At 36.6% G+C, this 24,953-nt stretch overlaps 1 protein-coding gene and 1 long non-coding RNA gene across 2 annotated transcripts in view; one reads left to right on the forward strand and one right to left on the reverse strand.

The window, feature by feature from the left end:
• Positions 1–17,177, reverse strand: part of LOC126831618 (uncharacterized) — a 37,896-nt gene extending 20,719 nt beyond the window's left edge. Inside the window, exon 1 of the long non-coding RNA XR_007684224.2 lies at positions 17,083–17,177. This is a non-coding gene — a long non-coding RNA (uncharacterized LOC126831618). The remainder of the gene's footprint in view (positions 1–17,082) is intronic.
• The window catches only part of LOC126831588 (homeobox protein Mohawk), an 86,858-nt gene that overhangs the window by 56,421 nt on the left and 5,484 nt on the right, over positions 1–24,953 (forward strand). Inside the window, exons 2-3 of the mRNA XM_050562174.2 lie at positions 15,870–16,195; positions 20,442–20,777. Coding sequence (XP_050418131.1) covers positions 15,870–16,195; positions 20,442–20,777 — 662 coding nt within the window. The remainder of the gene's footprint in view (positions 1–15,869; positions 16,196–20,441; positions 20,778–24,953) is intronic.

A 24,953-nucleotide genomic window follows, 5' to 3' on the forward strand; every position in this document is an offset into this window, starting at 1 on the left:
TCAGTGCCTGACATTTTGTCAGGTACATCTAAAACCGTTATTTCCAGGCCTGTTTTTCATATACGAACACACATCTTAAAATAGACTAAAATATCTTTTTAATGACTGATATAATAACAGAAAAAATAATTTGACAAAGAAAGCAAACAATTTGTTTTTAGATTTTATCTCGTCACAGGTCACATGTTAGTATTTTGATTTTAAGAAGGGCTCGGAAGCGAACATGCCTCAAGACTTTTCCTTGTTTAAATAACTTTCAGTAGAAAACCTTGATAAAGGGATATTAGAGATGGCTTGTAATCACAACATCTGATGTTATAAAATTAAAACGTTCAATATAACAGGAAAACATTTTTCTAAGAAATATATGAATGCTACATCATCATTGATGATAAAAAGCCTACCCGGTACTTGTCGACCTCTGTTTTTAAACTTTTAATATTTTTCCTTGTCATAAGGAAGTAAAATATTTACTTTATTAAAATATTGATTTATTTTCACAGCCACACCCGTTTCGTGCAGTTTAAACTATAATGACTACTTGACTCATAAACTCATAGGAGCTGTGGTGACTCAGTGTGGTTTCCTCTTGTCAGCGGTGCAGGATGAAGGATCTGACAAGGAGAGAGATAGAGAAATGGGGTTTAACGTCCACTCGACACAAACTAGGTCATTTCAAGACTAACATATGGTTCAATTTAATTTTAATAATTCACTTGCGCGTACAGTGTCTTTAGCAGTGGGAGGAAACCGGAGGACCCGGAGAAAACCCATGAGGTTGGACAGGCAACCCTACTCCTTGTCACGTACAACCAGGGAATCGAAACCACGCCAGTTGACTCAATGACAGACCTTATGATACAGCGTGCACATGGTTACCATCCCCCCCCCCCATTTCCGCCCATGACAAGGAGCTGTAGTTGAAATAAGAGTAGGTCGTCATTTGGGCAAAATTTCCATCATAGCATATACTTGGCTTTCTCTCACAGTAATTAATAAAAAGAGCATATAACTGTTTTAAAGGTAAACTGTTTTGTTGTTTTTCAAACTGTTTTAAAGGTAACCTGTTTTGTTGTTTTTCAAACTGTTTTAAAGGTAAACTGTTTTGTTGTTTTTCAAACTGTTTTAAAGGTAAACTGTTTTGTTGTTTTTCAAACTGTTTTAAAGGTAAACTGTTTTGTTGTTTTTCAAACTGTTTTAAAGGTAAACTGTTTTGTTGTTTTTCAAACTGTTTTAAAGGTAAACTGTTTTGTTGCTTTTCAAATTGTTTTAAAGGTAAACTGTTTTGTTGCTTTTCAAATTGTTTTAAAGGTAAACTGTTTTGTTGTTTTTCAAACTGTTTTAAAGGTAAACTGGTTTGTTGTTTTTCAAACTGTTTTAAAGGTAAACTGGTTTGTTGTTTTTTAAACTGTTTTAAAGGTAAACTGGGTTTTTTGGGGTTTTTTTCTCTTTAAAACTGTGTTTGATATAAGTTGCCAACGCCCTAACTTTATTAGTTAATGTTGATAACTTTACGTGTTCCTTTTAATTGACAGTTTTATGTGTTTTACAAAAAAATTGACAAACGGATGTATGTATAAATATATATATATATATATATATATATATACTTAAAAATCTGAATAAATCAAGAATTATAAGTAAAAAAATAAGTAGCAACACTTGAGGTAATCAAGAAATAAATAAAGACTGTACATGTAGATTCAGATTATAAAATATATCACCTTAAAGATCTCTTGTAATCTGGGGAAAAAAAGAGAGAGAGAGTTTGTTCACTCCACACAAACTAGAGAGAGAGAGAATTCGCTTTCACGGAGGGGTCTGTAGCAGTGGGAGGAAACCGGGGGACCCAGAGAAACCAACGAGGTTGGACAGACGACCCTACTCCTTGTCACGTTTAGGCGGGGAATTGAAACCACGCGACTTGACTCAATGACAGACCTTATGATTCAATGCGCATGTGTTAACCATCATTCGGTCACTCAACCCCCCAATCTGGAAAAAGCTAATGTAAATCAGTATATTTACATGGCCTACCAGGTTCTTCAAGATGAAAAACTCTCAACAGGGAAGACCTTCACACACCTTTAACATTTTCAACTGAAGGAGAAAAACTTAAATTTCACTCAAATTTGACTTTCTAGGCTTTTCCAGATTACAGGAGGGATGCATTATGTTAGAGCTAAATCTGCCTATTGCAGGTCATTCTTTTGGTTTTCATTATTCACTCTCTAGACAATTGAATGGCAGATATTTAAATGGATTTAAGCCTCGGTTGTCAAGTATCGTTGCTACAATAATGAACGATCTAGGCTATATCTTCAGACAGTCCAGCCCTTTATCTAAATCTTACATAACGCAACTTTAACTGACACATCAATGCTATATAGCACTGTATGGCATATATATGCCGATATTCATTAGTCGAGGTGGAGCAGAAAAGTAGGATGTTCAACGCATTTCATTTCGTTTATTTTTTACATCGTTAAAGAGCATACATCTATGTGGAGTTCTGCATGAATTATATACGTACATAATTATATGATAATTACATACATACATATATGAATAATTATAATGGTTAAAGAGCATTCATTTAGATAGATATATATGAACAATTACATTATTTATAAACAACTCCAGTACTTTACAAATGTTAAAATGTTATCAAACTCTGGTGTTGAAATCAGTTTGTGTCGGCATACCTTTATCTTTTCATGGTTTAAAGGTGAAACAAAGCAGTTCAGCTGGTTGTGCTAATAATGTTGAATATATTATATACCCATTATTCACATCTAAAAACACCCTTTTAAAAATGAAATGAAATGGGGTTAAACGTCCTACTATTCTGCTCCAACTGAGCTAATGCAGACGGGCATATGCCTTACAGTAAGCACTGAGGGAAATATTTACCAGACAGCGGTGCTATGACCTACTCTTGTATCGCTATCCAACTGCAAAGTTATCTTTTATGTGCACGCCACATTTTTTGTCCCATCCAAACAACTAGACAGCTGTCCTTGTCCTCCATCCTGCAACTCTGACAAGGGGAAACCACACCAGAATATCTCCAGACAAGCAAGCCAGAGTCTTACAGACTTAGCCCCTATGGCACCACATCCTTATAAGGACAGGCAGCTGGCTTATGTTTTCATGTAACTTGGCGAACATTTTATTTTTTATAAGTATATATAATTATACATTTAGATACTGGTATAGGAACTTACATAATATATTATTTCTGACGAGCTTCCCAGATGAGCAGAAAGTATTTTAAAATGTTTTAAAGTTAATTAAACCAGTGTTTTTATCTTTTCATCGTTTACTGTGAAACAAAGTAATGCAGCTTTACGGTTGTACTTATATCTTCATATATATGTACTTGTATATTAATAATTAATACACTGATTAATTTACCTAACAAGCAAATGTCAATATGACCGGACATCTAGTCATCTCCACCCAAATTTAATTATCTAACCTTTGACCTCAAGGAGAGCAGATAAAATCGCTTTTAAAATTTACATAAATATATTTGTGTTTGTGACTTGAGTGTTTTTAAGGTTCATTGAACACGCACATACAATAGATTGTTGTCTTACATATTAAATTTCTGCATCTCTAATCTTTCTGTGAGAGAGAGAGAGAGAGAGAGTTTAGGTTTTACACTCACTCAACACAGACTAGGTCATTTCAGGACTAACATATGGTTCAATTTTATTACAATAATTCGCCAGGGGTCTTAACCAGTGGGAGGAAACTGGATGATCCAGAGAAAACCCACGAGGTTAGACAGGCAACCCTACTCCTTATCACGTACAAGCTGGGAATCCGGACCACGCCAATGACATACCTTATGGATCTAAAGCACATGTCTTTGATCTTCCAGTCGGGGATCACGGTGGCTAAGTGGGTAAGGCGCTGGCTCGCTAGCCTGGAGGTCGGGTGTTCGATCCCTGCATTGGCTGAGAAAGTTCATCCAGATTTTCCGGCGTGGTTCCCCCTTGTCAGTGATGCAGGACGGAGGGCCTGACAAGGACAGCTGTCTAGTCATTCGGATGAGACGAAAAACCGAGGTCCCGTGTACACATTGGCATGCACGTAAAAAATCCCTTGACAGTTGGAATTCGATATAAGAGTAGGCCGTAGTGCCGCTGTCCGGGCAAAATTACCCTCATAGCACACTGTATGGCGTATGCCCGTCTTCATTAGCCCAGTTCGGAGCAAAACAGTAGGACGTTAAACCCCATTTCATTTCATTTCATTTCATTTCATTTCATTGATCTTCCAGTCACCCAAAACTATGAAAATGAGTCTAAAGAACATATTAAAGATACATTATGTTGGATTAGATAAAGAGCTGGCAGTTCTCACTATAATAATTAAAAACTAGATAATGTAAAGGGAATATGCTCAAAATTGATTTATAGTCCTTTTAAAGCAGTTTTTATACCCCTGCCTATTTGATTTCAACAACTTTGTTAATTGCTTCAAAACTTATAGCCCTTGTTTCATTTTGTTGGGTACAATGTCCCTAATAGCACACTGCATGACACATGCCTGTCTTCCTTTGGCCAACTGGTGCACCACAGTAGGATGTTAAACCCTGTATTGTTTTATTTCTTTAAACTTAAACTATATAAGTAAATGAAGATATTGTGGGTGGTTTATTTTAAAACCATTTAACACATATCGTCACATCGGTGTTTCTATAGCAACAAAACAAATGGCATATGATCAAACGTGACCTGGTACAACACGACCGATTGAATCTATTATAATACCAGGCGTGGCGTTATTTATTTTTTTAAAAGTTTAATTGTGAAATATTTTAATCTCGTTTTAGTCGTTTATTTGATATAAATTTTGCCGAGTAAAGATATTATAGTTGACTGAACGAGACTGTTAAGTTGAGGTGACTCAAGGGTCAACACTGAGTCATTGTTAAAATACTTACGAATTTTTTAATAAAAAAAACGTTACCTAACCTTTTGTAAATATTCACAGTTGTTAGACCCTACCCAAACAAAGGGAGGTAAGTAACTGGAAATCAAGTCAACTTTTTACACTTGTGTGTCGGGGGAAAAGAGAGAAATGGAATTTAAGATCCACGAGATAGAAACTAAGTCATTTCGGGACTAACATATGGTATATATTTCTTTTCAAATAGTTGCTTGCGAGTCAAGGTCTTTAGCTGTGGGAGGAAACCCGGAGGAAACCCGGAGAAAACCCATGAGGTTGGACAGGTGACTCTACTCCTTGTCAGTATATTTACATGCAGTGAATTGAAACCACGCCACCTGACTCAATGACACTATGATACAACACTATGTTAAACCATTATGATCCCACAATTTCACCGGGGGGGGGGGGGGGGGATAGCTTTATGGTTAGCGCATCTGTCATTGAGTCAACTGGCGTGGTTTCGATTCTCCAGTTGCACGTGACAAGGAGTAGGGTCACCTGTCCAACCTTGTGGGTTTTCTCCGAGTCCTCAGGTTTCCTCTCACTGCTAAAGACCCCTACGCGCAAGCGAATTATTGAAATAAAATTAAACCATATGTTAGTCCCGAAATGACCTAGTTTGTGTCGAGTGGACGTTAAACCCCATTTCTCTCTCTCTCTACATTAAGATATCAATATTGATTGCAACTGATCAATATTGAATTCTTATTCGTGTTTTTAATTTCAAATATTACAGAAAATATTGAGTTAGAGGTTTAGCTCCTTTAACATACGATATCGAAGATAATTAAAATTTAAATATTATTTCTCATGTAACCGATGTGTACCACCTGCAACAATTAAACAATATCGTCTTTGTTTCACATGAAATGGAATTTTTTTACTTTTTGAAGCTTGTCAATGTACCAGCATATGGAATGCATGTTTTAGTTGACAGTCGACGTTTTGAGTCAATAATTCAGCTTCGGTGGTCTATGGTAAAATTCTGGAATAAATTTAGTTTTACTTGTAAAGAATTAAACAGTACGGTGTCTATGTTCCGACGTCATGTGCGATACATGTGCATGTTATTAAAGTTTAACGGGATCCGTGTGTTGAAACCAAATACAGCATTTTACGCATAGTTTTCTCACTAACATGTCACAGCGCGATAATTATTTCAATTTTTTTTTATCCAACAAAAGAAGAAATTTGAGTTTTAGATTTCACTGTACATTGTAGTAAAATTTAAGTCTTTGTTAGGTTTTAGATAAAATGTACCAAAAAAAAAAAATAACGCTGGAATTTAAAAAAAACAACTTCTATTGTAGGTCATGTTAGACACAGCGCTGGAACGACAGGCATTAAAAACATGCGAGATTTAAATTCCGTGTTTATGTCAACATAGGTTGTAGTTTTTGGGACAACGGCTTGTAAATTTAAACCTGTTTTAAAATATACTTGTCTACTAAGCAAAATAAAAATAAAGAGGGTTTGTTTTTTTTCATACCAATAATTGTTTGTATTAAAATATTTATCTAGGGGTAAAATTAAAATGAGATGAATTGAAATAATTCTGGGACCACATATTGAGATGAAACTTTCCTAGTTTTTAAGGATGGAGTGAGATAAAACAAAGTTTTAAAATGGAGCGAGATGAAACTGAAATGATAGTTTCCTCTTGTCACCTCTAAGGCAAGACCAAGCCCAGGCCCCGAGTTCACAAAGCATTCTCAGACTTAAGTTGAGAATTTACTTAAAATTGTTCACCTTATTTTAACTAGAATATAGTCCTTTATAAAACTTTCGTTGTTTTAATGTATCAAATACATCAATAAGAAACTATGTACAAAGTTTTGTGTTTCTGGATCAAAGACATTTCTCATAAACAGTGATTGAAAGTTGAGTAAATTCTTAACTTAAATCTAAGAATGCTTTGCGAGAAATTGCATGATATTAGAGTAGAGTTAATTTAATTAAGTTATTTACATATGAATGACTAATAAAAAACAGAAAATGAATAAAAAATAAAATTTGTCAGTTTAATGCACAGTGTTAAAATTCATAAACATGGTGTTAAAATTTGTAAAACACTGTGTTAAAATTGAAAGTCTTAAAATTTGCTGTCGTGAGAAGAGCTGGGGAGACATCTTCTCCTTTCATCATAATAAAGTCATGTTAAAACAGTAGGTCCAGCTGATTATGTTTGATACCTGTGGATTATGTTTGATACCATCACTGTGAATCTGGTAGTAAAAACCACATGGTCCAACCTGTGGATTATGTTTGATATTATCACTGTAAATCTTGTAGTAAAAACCACATGGTCCGACCTTTGGATTGTTTACAAATCAAAAACTGTTTGCGTGATTATTCTGAATTAAGTTCCGTTCGATAAGGTTAAAAATGTCTAGTGATTGTAGGTAGGGAGATAATGACTTGTAAAGACAATGTTTGTATGTGAGTGACTTGAATTTGTGTTGTATAGACGGACCAAGACCTATAGACTATATGTTTATAAAGGAACATACGACCACTATATGTAATATGAGTAATAGTCGAGTACTTATCCTAATATGACATGTTGTAATTTAAATATGTGAAATATTTGTGGAGGGAGTTGAATACAAGTGGTAAACCTAGATCAAATATTTACACTTATTATACAACATTGTTACACATGTATAGTTAAAGGAACAACTCCACCCTCCAAAAATACATTAGTCAGCAGGAATCTCAGGCATGTCATATTGTGTATGCTTGTTTTACCTAGATAATCTGATAACACTTCTAGAACACCTTGATAACATACCTGGAACATGTGATACCAACATCTGATACCACCTGGTCTAGATATATAGTATTGATAGGTGTTGTACATGAGACAGAGCATGTTTATCTTTCCTAGATTTAAAGAAACTACATGATATAAAATTTTACAGAAACAACATTCAAAAGTTAGGTTTTACAGAAACATCATGATATAATCAGGGGCGCCGGAACGGTGCAAGGTCCAGGGTACCAAAAGATAGGAGGGGGTGAGGGGGGGTCTCTCCCCCCGGCCTCTAGAAAATTTAAAATTTGTCAATTCCGAGAACGCTGTTTAGAGCCCCTCTAGCATTCCAAATTCCAACATAAAACCCTTTAAAATACATGATAATGAAAGAGACAAAAGCATGCTCTGATAATGAGAGTGCAAGGGCCGGTTCACGACCGATCGGAGAGCAATTACATATAGATCATTTAAAAATGAATAGACTAGTAAAAAGGTTGAAAACTTTCAACATTAGGGCATGGGTATACATGTATACCCCAGAAAAGGGCAGCGTACCATTTGTATACCCGGGTTCCGGCGCCCCTGGATATAATTGTTATCGTCAGGGCCGGATTAACCATGGGGCACAGGCCCCAGGGCCCCCCACATTAGAGGGCCCCCCACAAAAATCTCAGATGCGTCCAGCCCCCTTCTCTAGAAATGCCATCATTTCATAGCACTCGCATGGATTGGTCCACTGAAATAACGCCAGAATGTGCTAATTTTGTGGCAGAATTTTATTTTTTTCTGGGGGAGGTACTTCTAAATGGCTCCACACAAGAGCCTGAAATGCCAGGAAATCACGTTTCCGGCCTCCAATTTCTGAAAATTTTCGGGTGTGGGGGGTGTGTGTCCCCGAACCCCCATTGGTTATTCCGACGTTGGTTATTGTGGGTGTTCAACTGTTTATAATATGACTAGTGAACAACGCGAGAAGCTTGAGATATAATTTCCTGTTTGTATATGATGATATAATTACCACTTGGTCTAGTAGATGTTGTTAATGTAATAATATTCAACTCTTCAGATATTCTTACAGCTATATTACATGTAATTATAAAGTTAATACTTTATACTTACAGTAAACAGGTGAAGTAATATACAGGGTATAAAATAATAACACTATACAGGTACACAAATATATATATATATATATACTTATAAAAATAAAATGAAATGGGGTTTAAGGTCCTAATGTTTTGCTTTGATTGGGGTAATGAAATGAAATGAAATGAAATGGGGCTTAACATCCTAATGTTTTGACTGGAGTAATGAAATTGTTAAATTGTTAAACACGTGCACATTAGATCACAAGGTCTGACATTAAGTCAACTGGCATGGTTTCCATTCCCTAGTTGTATGTAACAAGGAGTAGCGTCACCTGTCCAACCACACCATGTGAGTTTTCGCTGGGTGACTACCAAACCTCATCTCTCTCGCTCTCTCTCTCTCTCTCTCTCTCTCTGGTGGGTCATTCATGTTCTGAAAGCCAGGCTCTCTCTTCCTCTCTTTGTATGTCCACCGCTCTCTCTCTCTCTCTCTCTATCTGTACATATCTCTCTATTTCGCCTTGACAAAAAAAAAAACTGCCATCTGTAGTTAATGGATTAAATAACAGGCTATCCATTAGTATCATTTCTGACAACACCTAATCTGTATATTATGGTTTGGCACTAAACCTGCACTATATATGTTTAATAATTATGGTTGCATTCCCATCCTTCTCTTCTCTCTGGGGGTTTTTATTTTGGGTGGAGACTGTTTCACAACTTGGGGTGTAATAATATCCTTTGTCTAATTAAAGGAGGGTTTTTTCTGACAAAATAGTATGTGAACTTCGCCAGTAGTGGTAACTGAGCATATTTACATAGAATGGTTTAGCTTAAAATTGGTGAATAAATAAACATATGATTCAAGGAAGGTTTTCCGATCAACGAAGAAAAAGAATGCTAACATCTATTTGTTTAATCTGTACTGCATTCAAAGTAAATCAAAATGGTTCTGTTTCTGTAGCAGGTTTAGAACCAAGTAGCCTACCCAAGGGAGGTGATTCTAGCCAAGTAACGAAGGGTGCAGCAGTGTTTAATGGGAGTAACAATAGGTACAACAAGAGTTAACATGAGTGTAACATACAATGTTATGTTGATATAAACTAATGTAGGTATATTTATAATATACAGGATTAAAACTGAATATAGAGACAGCCAGAGAGAGAGAGAGAGACACACACACACACACACACACATAGAGAGAAATGGGGTTTAAGGTCTACTCCATAGTGGTCTTTAGCAGATAGGAGGAAATTGGAGGGCCCAGGAGAAAACCCGGAGGCTGGATGGTCCTCAGTAACAAAACTCTAATAAATAAAGTCCACAGTAACAAAACTCTAATAAATAAAGTCCACAGTAACAAAACTCTAATAAATAAAGTCAACAGCAACAAAACTCTAGTGAATAAAGTCAACAGCAACAAAACTCTAGTGAATAAAGTCCACAGCAACAAAACTCTAGTGAATAAAGTCCACAGCAACAAAACTCTAGTGAATAAAGTCTAGTGAATAAAGTCCACAGCAACAAAACTCTACTAAATAAAATCCTCAGCTCTAGTAAATTTAGACCACAGTAACAAAACTCCAGTAAATAAAGTCCACAGTAACAAAACTCTAATAAATAAAGTCCACAGCAACAAAACTCTAGTGAATAAAGTCAACAGCAACAAAACTCTAGTGAATAAAGTCAACAGCAACAAAACTCTAGTGAATAAAATCCACAGTAACAAAACTCTAATAAATAAAGTCCACAGTAACAAAACTCTAATAAATAAAGTCCACAGTAACAAAACTCTAATAAATAAAGTCCACAGCAACAAAACTCTAGTGAATAAAGTCAACAGCAACAAAACTCTGGTAAATTTAATCCACAGCAACAAAACTCTAGTGAATAAAGTCCACAGCAACAAAACTCTAGTGAATAAAGTCCTCAGCAACAAAACTCTGGTAAATTTAGTCCACAGTAACAAAACTCCAGTAAATAAAGTCCTCAGCAACAAAACTCTGGTAAATTTAATCCACAGCAACAAAACTCTGGTAAATAAAGTCCTCAGCAACAATTATGAATAAATACAAGAAAATTTAAATCTGTATTTTAATTAAATTGCGGATTCAAAATATCAAGGACAAAGTTTTTTGTAAAAAATTGTTGGTCGTTCAGAGATTTTACGTCCTCTTCCATTTTCAGGTGATATCGCAACCAAGTGTTTTTGAGGTTGCTTTTTTTTTTTAATGCGCTAAATATTTCTAGTTAGGTTCTGTGTAGATTATATAATAGGAGTTGAAATACTGTGTTGTAATAAAAGACTTATAAAAGATGTTGTATTTTATGGTAAAACCTGTAAAACTAACGGATGTAGCAGCTTAATCACGATAATAAATGACAAAGAACCTGTTTCAACTTTCTAATCAAAATATATTAAATGTCAGGGCTTTTTTTAAAATAAAAAAAAAAAAAAAATGAAAGTTTTAAAAACCAGCTGTTGGCTGTCAGATCATTATATACATTTACTCTACAGACAATGATACATGATCTAGCAGTTAAAGCTGTTTCTATAGTCATTGATACATGGTCCTTGTGTTGTGTTACAGTTAAACCTGCTTCAAGAGGCCAATGATACATGGCCCTTGTGTTGTGTTATAGTTTAACCTGCCTCAAGAGGCCAATGATACATGGTCCTTGTGTTGTGTTAAATTTACTCCTGTCACAAGAGGGCAATAATACGTGGCCCTTGTGTTACAGTTAAACCTGTCTCAAGAGGACGGTGATATGTGACCCTCGTATTGTGTTATAGTTAAACCTGCCTCACGAGGCCAATGATATGTGGTCCTTGTGTTACAGTTAAACCTGTCTGTAGAGGCAAAAGCCCTCTGGTAGCCCAGATTGTCTTCGTTTTGCTTTGGTGGTGAATGCTAAACCCCATATCTCTCTCTCTCTCTCTCTCTCTCTCTCCCCCTGTATGTACATCTCTATCTGGTGGATAAATCCATGTTCTGAAAGCCCCTGCCCCTCTCTCTCTCTCCGTATGTCATCTCTCTCTGTATGTCCATCTCCACCTCTCTCTCTGATGGGTCATTAAAGGTTATGATAAAAGCCCATATCTTTCAGAAGGGTGTACAAGGATTATGGTTAATCTCATTTTATTAGGAGACATTACAGTGGACTGCTGAGGATTTTAAAGGGTATTTTAAATCAACCATATATAGGGCGGGTGGGATCTAGCCGTCTAATGGTCTAACATGTGTACCTTAGATTATAAGGTCTGTCATTGAGTAAAGGACCGTGGTTTCAATTCCCTGCTTGTATGTGACACGCAATGGTGTCGCCTGTCTAACCTTGTGGGCTTTCTCCGAGTCCTCCAGTTTTCACCCACAGCTTAAAATATATACACGCAAGCAAATTATTGAAATAAAATTGAACCATGTTAGTCCCGAAAAGACCTATTTTGTGTCGAGTGTATGTTTAACCCCATCTCCCTCTTTATTTTTGATATATTTTAAGACAAAATCTGGTGATAATTATAATAACTACCGTAGCTGATTTATTCAAGATTACTTTGTGAATGTTGGCAGAGAATTAACTGTAATATCATGTGCATGTTTAGGTGTGTAACCATGTATTTTTTATAGCATGTGCATGACAAGTGTCGGCCTGTTATAAATCATGGTAATTAGAATATGTCATAGGAAGATAAGATGAAACCCTGCACATGTTATAGAGTCAGTAGTTGAGAGGGAGGAGTTTCTAGCACATGTATTTAAAGCGACAATTTTACTTTGCTTTTCCAAAAATAGCAAGTAGATTCTTTTTCCTACGTTTTTTTCTGGAGTTTTCAAACGTTGTGTTTAAGAAATGTGGAGGTCCGTAAGATTCAATAAGATACAATAAAACCAAGTACGAACAATACAAACCATTAGACAAAATTCTAGTTCTAAAAAAAAAAAACTGTATAGGCAAAATAGTGTAATCAGCCAATGGACTGTTCACTGTGTACAAAATACAAGACAAAACAGTGGTAACAGGTGTCCGAAAGAGAAACATACCCTGCCTGGCGCCAAACCAGACATAGCTGCATCCAAACCATTAGACGAAATCTCTGTAAAATAGTGTAATTGGCCAATTTGTAGATGATTTAACTGCATGCTAAGATTTGAGGTTGTTGGTTTCTGTAAAATAATATTGCTACTTTAAAGGAAATAGGTAAGCAAGATCTCGGCAACTAACAGCAGGGTTAACACGCTCATTTTCAAGTTTTTTCCCCACTGTCGAAATGTCAAGGGATCTTCATATGTTACGAGTGGTGTAGATGGGACGGTGAGAAGGACTAGACACTGTCCACGCAACACTATGCACTGCCTGTGCAACACTAGAAACTGTCTGCACAACACTAGACACTGTCTACGCAACACTAGACACTGTCCATGCAACACTAGACACTGTCCGTGCAACACTATGGACTGTCTGCACAACACTATGCACTGCCTGCACAACATTAGACACTGTCTATGCAACACTAGACACTGTCTGCACAACACTAGACACTGTCCACGCAACACTATCCACTGTCTGCGCAACACTAGAAACTGTCTGCGCAACACTAGAAACTGTCTGTGCATATCTAAAAACTGCTACGCAACACTAGACACTGTCTGTTAGCGTTGATTAGTGATAGCTTCAAGCGCGTTGGGGGGGGGGGGGGCCAAGTTCACAAAACATTCTCAGACTTAAGTTAAGAATTTACTCAAAATTCTTCGCCTTATTTGAACTAAAATATAGCCCTTTATAAAACTTTTGTTGTTTTTTATTGTATCAAATACATCATTAAGAAACTACCGGTACATGTATGTGCAATGTTTTGTGTTTCAGTGATTAAAAGTTGAGCAACATAAACTTAAGTCTGAGAATGCTTGTGAACTCGAGAGCCAGGATAAATTAAAAATTTGGTTTGAAACATTAAGATCTATAAAAAATACCAACAAGGCATCTCAAAAAACAAATCAACACAATATCATAATATCCAGTCTATTTCTAAACCCAAACTAAAGAGGTCTTGCTATTTTAAAGAAAAAAAACAACTTTACCCAGAATATTATGATAAACATAAAGTTCAGAAAACGTTTGTTAGTCATATCAGGTGTTCTAGATAGAGTAAGCATACCCTGTCTCATGTACAACACCTATCAATACTATATATCTAGACCAAGTGGGGGGTTGGATGGCCGAATGGTTAGCATGTGCGCGTTGTATCATAAGGTCTGTCATTGACTCAACTGGCATGGTTTCGAATCCCCGGTTTTACGTGACAAGAAGTAGGGTCGCCTGTCCAACCTCGTGGGTTTTCTCCGGGTCCTCTGGATTCCACCCACTGCTAAAGACCCCTGCACACAAGCGAATTATTGAAATAAAATTGAACCATAAGTTAGTTCCGAAATGACCTAGTTTGTGTCGAGTGGACGTTAAAACCAATTTCTCTTTCTCTCTCTTTCTCTCTCTCTCTTCCTCTTGACCAAGTGGTATTAGGAGTTCTAGAAAGAGTAGGAATACCCTTTAAACATAATGACGTGCACTGATTTAAAGATGTGGCTTTAATTGATTTACTGGACTGTAAATATCCAATATAAAGAATGTAAAAAGTTTTAATGGTGAATGTTTGATGGGGTAGAAGAGTTAAAAGGGGTTGAGTTATGTGGAGAGGATCAAATTACATTTTTTATAGGAAGCCACATGGTAAACAGAAATCCTAATTCTACAGAAGTTGTCATTAGATATGTGGAGTTCTGTGATGAGACTCGGCAAACGTTTCTTATAGGAAGCCACATGGTAAACAGAATTCTAAATTGTACAGAAATTGTCATTTGTAGATATATTCCTTGTCTTGTGGAGTTCACTGATAATAGTAGATATATTTAGTGTACTATATATTGTATACTTCAACTCAACATCTGTGTATATAACTAGATGGATGAAATGATAATATCCTTTATCTTTTATAAACTCCTAGTACAAGCTGACAGCCGATACAATAAACTTATCATCTTTAATTATTAACATATGTACATGTATGTTACCCAAATCAGATAATCACCTTTTTCCATGGTTCTGACCTTCAATAAATCTCAGAGAAACATATACACAAAATCTCTAGACATATATACACAATAACTCTAAGACATATATACACAATGTCTCTAGTCATATATACATTATATCTCTAGACATATATACATTATATCTCTAGACATATATACATAATATCTCTAGACACATATACATAATATCTCTAGACGTATATACATAATATCTCTAGACATATATACATAATATCTCTAGACATATATACATAATATCTCTAGATATATATACATTATATTTCTAGACATATATACATAATATCTCTAGACATATATACTATCTCTAGATATATATACATTATATTTCTAGACATATATACATAATATCTCTAGACATATATACATAATATCTCTAGACATATATACACAATATCTCTAGACATATATACACAATATCTCTAGTCATATATACATAATATCTCTAGACATATATACATAATATCTCTAGACATATATACACAATATCTCTAGATATATATATATATATATACATTATATCTCTAGACATATATACATAATATCTCTGGACATATATACATAATATCTCTGGACATATATACATAATATCTCTAGACATATTTACACAATATCGCTAGATGTATATACATAATATCTCTAGACATATATACATAATATCTCTAGACATATTTACACAATAACTCTAGACGTATATACACAATATCTCTAGACATATATACACAATATCTCTAGACATATATACAAAATATGGCTAGATATATATACACAATATCTCTAGACATATATACACAGGTCATTTCAGAAGTAACATTTTATTTCAATAAGGGGTCTTTTAGCAGTGGGAGGAAACAGGTCACGTACCTAAGATATCAATCGAAAATTAAGTTGATGATATAATTACACCTTTTGTATCAACTGTAAAATAATGTTTTATATCTTTGTATTTTTCAGGAAACTCTTCCCAGAAAAGGTTCATCACAAACGACAGACATTACAAGATATGGCTCGCCCGTTAAAACAGTGGCTGTATAGGAATAAAGATAACCCATATCCATCAAAATCACAGAAACTTTCATTGGCTGCTGGCAGTCACATGACACTCGTGCAGGTGTCTAATTGGTTCGCGAATGCTCGACGTCGTTTGAAAAATGTTGTGAAGGAACCCAATATCACCTGGGCGCGAAGAGTTAAACTTTATAATGAAAATGTTGTTGGTAATGCCGAATTATTTAGTATTAGTTCAGATGACACCGTGTGGGACTGGGACGATAACAGTGGTAGGTATATATGAATATATACAGGTTCCCCCCCCTTATCAGAGTGGCGCAAGACCAATCGACAATGTATAGTCATTCGGATGAAACAAAAAAAACGAGGTCCTGTGTACAGATTGGTGTGCATGTAAAAAAAACTGTGACAGTTGGAATTTGATATAATAGTAAACCGTAGCGCTACTGCCTAGGCAAATTTCCCCCTAAGCACACTGTATGTCAAATCTCCCCAGCGCATCTATTGTTAAATCTCCCCAGCGCATCTATTGTTAAATCTCCCCAGCGCATCTAATGTCAAATCTCCCCAGCACATCTAATGTTAAATCCCTAACACATCTAATGTCAAATCACTCCAGCACCTGAAATCACCAAAACAAATCTAGTGTCCAATCTCCCCAGCTGCCTATTACCCAATCTAGCCCACCTTTTGTAAAATCTTCTAGCACACCTATGGTCAAATCTCCTCAGCAGCACACCTATTGTCAGCACAGTTAATGACAAAGGGTTGGATATAATTAAAGGACTAGCTTCTTTCTGATGATGATTAATATAGGAAACAAGGAGTTTGTTGCCTTGGTGATACTTGTCTTAAACGTACTTGAAATCTTTCCCAAGATAAATATAATTTAATTTATTAGATAATTTCCAGTTTTCCTTCTTAAAAACAGCCAATTCTCTTTAAAGTTTTATCCCTCTTTATAATATTTTGTTAGTGACACATGACTAAGATCTGCAAACCCTGTACGTCTCTGCTCATGCGCTGATTAAAGTTAAACTTTAAAACTTAAAACAATTTTTAGTCCAAAGACCTCGCGCTAACACATCACTTAGTAACATATTTTCACTCTGGTGGTCCAGAAAAAAAAAATCCAACAAATACCAAATTTCCTCACCCTGTCTTCACTTGGTCCTCTAGCGCGTTAACTTGCACCACGTGACATTTAATCGTCTGATGTGACCTGACTCTGCGTGTGATTTTTGGCGCCTTTTTAACATGTGGTTACGACCGACATTTATATTGGGTGACGCGGAGAAATGTTTTGAGTTTTAAAAGGCCATATTAATGAGCCCGGCTACAGCAAATACACTTCTTATTAGAGTGATTTTAAAGCACTATTTGAAAGCTTTGAGAACAAAAGTAAACTCATTCTTTCCGACATGTTTCCGTTACCATGACTAACGACTGACGTCACCGGTGTTCGTGATCCGCTATGCATTTGGTTACAATTGAATGGATATTTTTATATGCACGTGCAGTTTCCCGTTTAATAAAAAAGAAACCTTGCAGTTTGCTTCTCTCATTTGAAAAGTTCCCACATAATGTTGCCATATTGGTGCAGGTGTCCAGCAATATATTTAACATGGCAAATTAAAAAGTAAGAAAAATGCAATAAGCAGTAAATCGTTTAAAATGGTTTAATTCGTGGCTTATCTCTTATCAGACCTGTCGTATATCTTTTATATTTACAAACCCGTTAACCCTGTTTAAAGTAGGCGGATTATATTATCTTTGATTAAAGTTGGCCTATAATATCTTTGTTTAAAGTTGGCCTATAATATCTTTGTATAAAGTAGGCGCAAATTATTTAGCTTTGAAAACGTATCTTGGAAAAAAGAATGAGTTTGGGCGCGTATATTAAACCAGTGGTGGTGTTATTCAATCTCGGCTCCCAGAGAGACGTTTATCAGTCGTTTCTCGAACGATAAACTTCAATATGGGAGCCGATATTGGGAGTTATTAATATATAAAACATGTTTCTCAAATGTATATACACCCATCTATAGCTTAAATGCTGTTTGAAAAGCCTTAGATTATATTATACCCACCTATAGTTTATGCCCCCGTCAGAACGGGGTGGCGTCCTTACTGCGCTGCTGCGACCGTACGGCGATCAGAAAATGCACGAACACAAAGTTGCCGGCAAACGTGAAAACAACGCGAGACAATGTCACAAAAAATTACAAACTTAAAGAAAGTCGCGTTCTCACAGATTTCCAGGCCAGATCGCAGAACTTTGGCGTTTTCGTTGACACTGAGGGAAAAAAACAACAAGATTCCCAATAAGATAAATATTCACCCGACATTGCTCCGCGATCAAAATGTCCTCTTTAAAAAAATACCTGCAAAGGTGCGTTTTTAAAGACATTGCTGTGTTGACAATTTTTTGAGCTTATGAAATACACATCGAGGGGTTTAACAAAGAATTTGAAGTGGTAAAAAAAACCATGTGAACACGTACTTGAGTAGATTTATTACCTGTAAATTACTACAGGTAGAGTGTTATTAATGAGACAGGTGCGCGCTTCAGGTAAATCCTTTGAAATCTTTAATTCACACGACACGGTTGTCATGATCACCTTCTAATCTTTAACCACGACAACACAGTTACGGAGATTACTTTTTTATCTTGAAAATCTCCAAAAACGTATCTTCTCAAAGTTCTAATTGACCAACTCGTGCACGTAATGGACATAAAAAACTATCTCGTGGAAATGAGCATGCATTAAAGACACACATTTAAGTTTAAATGTTGATCCGCGAATTACTTGAAGATAAGACATCAAGTGCAATTATATATAAAAAAAACAACAATCCAGCTTTCTAATCTTAAAATAAAATACAAAAAAAACCTAGGACTGCCTTTTCTCAAATTATATTTGTAGGGGTTATAACCCTTCATATCTTAGAATCTCCGGATGTAAAACATAAAAACTGGTATTTAAAATCCCGATTAAATAAGGGTCACTCTGCCTGTTCATCGAAAGGGGGTTGGATGACCGAATGGTTAGCACGTGATCGCTGTATCATAAGATCTGTCATTGAGTCAACTGGCGTGGTTTCGAATCCCCAGTTGTACGTGACAAGGAGTAGGGTCGCCTGTCCAACCTGCTAAAGACCCCACCGCGCAAGCGAATTATTGAAATAAAATTGAACCATATGTCGGTCCCGAAATGACCTAGTTTGTGTCGAGGGGACGTTAAACCCCAGCTCTCTCTCTCCCTCTCTCTCTTGCTCTCTATTCATCGAATTTCATTTGAGTATTTTCCGAATCCATTCCTTACTTGGAGACGCCTCGTCCTTGCCAGACACTCCGCCCTGGGAAACTATCTCGGCCAACTCCGTGATGAACCGGGAAGCTTTTTGTTAATGAGCCAGCTCCAAACTGGTCTGAGTCAGCAGGGTTTCCAATAACAACCGGTTGTATTTAATACATGTGTAAATGTCAGACACAGTAAAGCTATTCTGATAAAAGAATGGGCGTGTATTCCATAGAAGGTTATTCACCTAACATTAATTCAACTTGTTAAATATACATGTATATTTCCTTCCTCGTCGGTTTCTCTTAGGTTTTTTTTTTTTGTTACGTATTATAATTGTCAGAAATTTCACCGGAATTATCCATGACAATATTACCCTGTTAATCTAAAGTTTACCGGGATTGTAACTAATATTACCCTGTTAATCTAAAGTTTACCGGGATTGTAACTAATATTACCCTGTTAATCTAAAGTTTACCGGTATTATAACTAATATTACCCTGTTAATCTAAAGTTTACCGGGATTATAACTAATATTACCCTGTTAATCCAAAGGTTACCGGGATTATAACTAATATTACCCTGTTAATCTAAAGTTTACCGGGATTATAACTAATATTACTCTTTTAATCTAAAGTTTACTGGGATTATAACTAATTGCGCCCCGTCCTCTCCAACACCACCATTCGCCGCCAAAATAGGCCTACCCTTTGGATACTCTAAAGGCTACATGCACCACTCTTATAAGACGAAGAGGCCTGTAAATTTTCAACGATATCTGATAATTACTGAAAGAGTTGTTTCCCGTGACCACCCCCCCCCCCCCTCCATGAGACCAAGTAAGCGCCCCTAACGTTCACAAATAACAATATTAAAATCTATAACCATAGTATGACATGAACTTTATGTCAACTTGACAAAACTTCCTTCCGGCGAGATAAATATCGACGAACAACTATATAGGCATTGCGATCTGTGTTCAACAGGGGCGCTCATTAAGATTTTGAACAATTTTATTGACATTTATTGTGGGGTGGGATTGTGGGTCCCGCCCTATATTTGGAACCGCCCCACCCACCCCACCCTCATTCACAGCTTCTAGATCCGCTAATGCCCGTGACTACATTAAAACATTCTTGTGTTATGATTCTCAGTAACAGTTGTAAAATATATATGACTAATCAGAATGTTTTTTGTGTTTTGTTTTTTTCAGAAGTACAGAATAATACATTCCCCATAGACCAAGCTGTCATGATCTCAGTGTTAAACACAGCAGCAAACCAAGATCTCGTTCCTTCTCGTACAAACACGCCAACGCCCGAGAATGGAAGTGATGGTCTCCTATCCCATGTGCCTGATTCGCTAAAATACAAACAAACCATTTTACAACGTTACCTTAGTGACGCCTATCAACGTACAGTTGACGTAGACGAAGGAATTTTAACGAATAAACGTGATCGACGTCAGTCTGGGTCATTAGGATCACGTGACTATGAAGAAATGTCGACGTCATCGGCTTCATCAAGAATAAATTACCGAGTCCACGACGGTAAGTTGGGTCAAATGGACCGAATGTCACCTCACACATCCTCTAATTTAAACACAAAACCGGGAAAACAGATATTACTGGGCGTAAAGTCGCCTTGACAACGGTTACTATAACGATAATAACCATGACAACGATAATGATTGAACCCTAACATGTTTTATTACGACGTACACGTTGCATTTAATATGGGGAAACGAAACAAAGCAACCACTACGCCCAATGGCAAGGAACAGTGTCTATTCGTTTGGGCGGAGGGCAAAATAGAGGTTTCGCTTCCACAAAAGATCCCTTGACGGTTGGATATCGATCAAGTATAAGCCGGAAACGCCGTTGTCTTGACAAAATTCGCCTCGTACATAGTACTCCGCATGACGTATGCCCGCCTCCATGTCCCCGGTTGGTATAGAAAAGTAAGGTAATAACCCGGGTAGGGGTCTTAAGCAGTGGGGGTTTGGGGCCGGAGGACGACCCTACTCCTTGTCACGTACAACCGTGGAGTCGAAACCACGTCCGTTGACTTGATGACAGTCCTTATGATGCAGCGAGCAGATCAGCTTGTGGTACACCATGTCGGATGTAAACAATGGGTGCTCTATCGCGTCGTGATGTGACGTCACATGTAGACCTGTACTGTTCATCAACTTCTTTAAAGAAGGCTATCGTATTACCTCTGTGAACAGATGGGAGCCACGGTGGCTCAGTGGGTAGGTGGTTCCTCCTGTGTTCGATCCCTGCGTGTGTTCGATCCCTGCGTTGGCCAAGAAAGTGCATCGGGATTTTCCTGCGTGATTCCCCCTTGTCAGTGGTGTAGGACTGCGGGCCTGGCAAGGGACAATGTATAGTCGTTCGGATGGGACGAAAAACTGAGGTACCGTGTATATATTGTTGTGCACGTACAAGAACCATTGACTGATAGAACTGGAAATATGGAAGAATTTCCCTTATAGCACACTGCATGGCGTATTTCCCGTCTTTACTAGCCCAGTAGGATCAAAACAGTAGGACGTTAAATTTCATTTCATTTCACCTCTGTTAAACAGATTTCCATCAGACAAGTACGAAAAGGTTAACTCATCACAAACAAGTCAGCAAGATTTCGTCTGCGAGCTTTTGTCCTTTTTTTGGCGGGTAAAATAGTATCGTCTGCTCTCCACCCGACACTCTCGTCGTTTATTGACATTAATTCGCCCACTCGACTTTAATTTGATATTATTTTATACACGGGCGTTACTCAACAACCAGAACGTGCTTGAGTACAGAGGAACATACAAATATACCCTAGTCACTACGGTTCGGAATTTAAAGTATACTTATAATGGTGTATTGATACGTGCACGTGGGGTAAACAACGCATTACTGGTAACAAATAAAAGACAAAGCTCGCGCCAAGCACGTAGTTCTCACGTTTAGAAGAACAGAGCACGTGGAATGGAATAAGACCACGAAATTCATCGGCGTTTCATTAAATATCATTTATACACAAACATCTATATTTGAGGGAATGTTTTTGTAAATTAGTTTAATTTGATTTAGCTATTAGTATCCACACACCATCACATGTTAAACACACGAAACAAATTGTGTGTAGCACGATGTGTTAATTATGGTTCAATATTTTTACAAGATCTGAGAATACGAGGAAGTTGTTTATATGGATTAATGAGTTCTGGTAAATTAAGAATCGTGATTAATTAACGACATCACGTATTAGATCCTGACCATTTCATCGTAGTCCATCGTTTAGTTTCTGTTTAATCCCATGTTAAGACCGATAACGAAAGTAATTTGGGCCGGTGTACCTTCTTAGTGACATAACTGGCGTGGTTGCGATTCCCCGTTTGTACCTGACAAGGAGTAGGGTCGCCTGTCCAACCTCGTGGGTTTTCTCCGGGTCCTCCGGTTTCCTGCCATTGCTATAGAAATAAAATTGAACCATGTGTTAGTCCCGAAATGACTTAATTTGTGTGTGTCGTGTGTGTGTGTGTCTCTCTCTCCCTCTCTCGCTCTCTCTCTCTCTCTCTCGCTCTCATTTGACCCATCAAAACAGGCAGGTCACCCTAACTGTTCAAAAGGATATAACACAAACAGTCCACGCATACTGAACAAGCCATTTAGTGAAGCCGTAAGAGCGCGTCTGTGTGCCACATAAACGTGAAATGATTCAGAACTAATATCGTTGGGGAATGCTATAGTCCGCGGGTTTATTAGTCCACAGATATCTATTATCAGGGTTAGGGTTCGGATTATGTTTTTTGATACCAATATTTATAGTATTTCTTATAGCGGCGGACTAGTGAACCCCTCTCCAATCGTCAGATCTCGGATGGTCGCATCGTGACATAGAAATAAAAAAAGACACTCTAAAACCAAATATCTCAAATTAAAAAAAATATATATCACTCCTTATTGTTGTTGAATAAATTGAAGGTTTAAATATAAAACAGGTTGTATTGATAAACAAAAAGATAGCCCTCAGGCAAGTTGGTGTTCGTGATAAATTGAAAACTTTTGCGTTGAGTTCATTTTACCCCTAAAAAAACTAACAATTTTCTCTCACTGAAAGATGAATAATCTGTGATATTGACGTGAGATGTTGACATATGTTTGTCTCTGGTAGTTCCTGATTGAGCAATTTCTTGTAAACTATTCTCAAAGTTGGGTCTTTCAACGGAACATCAATCGAAATATAGTTTAGTAATTAGAAAGATATGAATTAAAAATTTGTCATTATTCGACACAATATATGTATCCTAATATCCGATATTTAACACACTGTGGTCATTTTATAAGCAATACACGAGTCGTGTACTCGTTGATTTCGGGCGCCATTTGTAATGAACAAGGTAAAAACATATCCTGCAAGACAATGCGGGAATTAATAGTAATGACTGATTCACAAATGCCAAAATTAATAGTAATACAAAAGACGTGTAGAATGGACTCGGGCGTAAATGACTGTCGTTCAAATTGGACTGTTTGTGTATTTAACGGAACATAATTGATTAGAAATTACAATAATCTAATATAAATCACGTGGATACATTCATGGTATATTAATATCCGCTTTTAGACCCATGTTCGTATATGTTAGGTTCCAAAGAAGAGCCATACGCCCTTTAAAGTTAACTGTGATATATTGCTAGGGAATACACACGATACTGTGGTATATAACAATATTTAAATCTAACTGAGGTATATTGGTAGGGAATACACACGATACTGTAGTATACAACAATATTGGTAGGGAATACACGCGATATTTAAAGTCAACTGTGATATATTTGCAGGGAATACACACTATACTGTGGTATATTACAATATTTAAAGTTAACTGTGATATATTGGTAGGGAATACACACGATACTGTGGTATATAACAATATTTAAAGGTAACTGTGTAATATTAGTAGGGAATACGACCTCGTACTCTTCAATACATGTTTATATATCCTAGTAATTTAAATTGAATAAAGTCATTGTTCGGTTACATGGTTATATAAAACTAAACCATCTGAGCCTCGTGAGAAACATGGCTATTCAACAGCTGATCCATTGTTACCATGAACTTCTAGGATTAAATTAGTTTGCATATCAAAAAACGTTACGAAATTATGTTTCTTTCTGCTAGTGTCATGTATATAATAATGCCTTATTGACGTATCAATTCAGGAGATTGGGAAATCTTGGTATTATTTGAGTTTTTCATTTCTTAGATAAGAACATCTGATTTGAAATCTCAGTCGTCTCCATTTGCTACTTTTAGTGGCGTAGCAGGGTGGGGACGAGGCGTGACGGGCACACATTTCACCACAGGGCCTTGTCCTTTAAACTCATTAATTAATAATTATCCCTTGGCAGTTGGAATTGAATATAAGTGTAAGTCGTAGCGCAGCTGCCCGGGCAAAATTTCCCTCATAGCACACTGTATAGTGTATGCCCGTCTTTATTAGCCCGGTCGGAGCAGATCAGTAGGACGTTAAACCCCATTTCATTTCATTTCATGTAAACAATACCTGTAATTGTAGGTAAGATCAGGGCGTATTTTCATGAATATACTCCGCTATCAGGCCTCGAATTCACAAAAACATTCTCAAACTTAAGTTAAGATTTTACTAAAAATTGTTCACCTTATAAAACTTTTATTGTTTTAATGTATCAAATACAACAATAAGAAACT

This window comes from Patella vulgata, chromosome 9 (genome assembly GCF_932274485.2).
Source record: "Patella vulgata chromosome 9, xgPatVulg1.2, whole genome shotgun sequence".
NCBI lineage: Eukaryota > Metazoa > Mollusca > Gastropoda > Patellidae > Patella > Patella vulgata.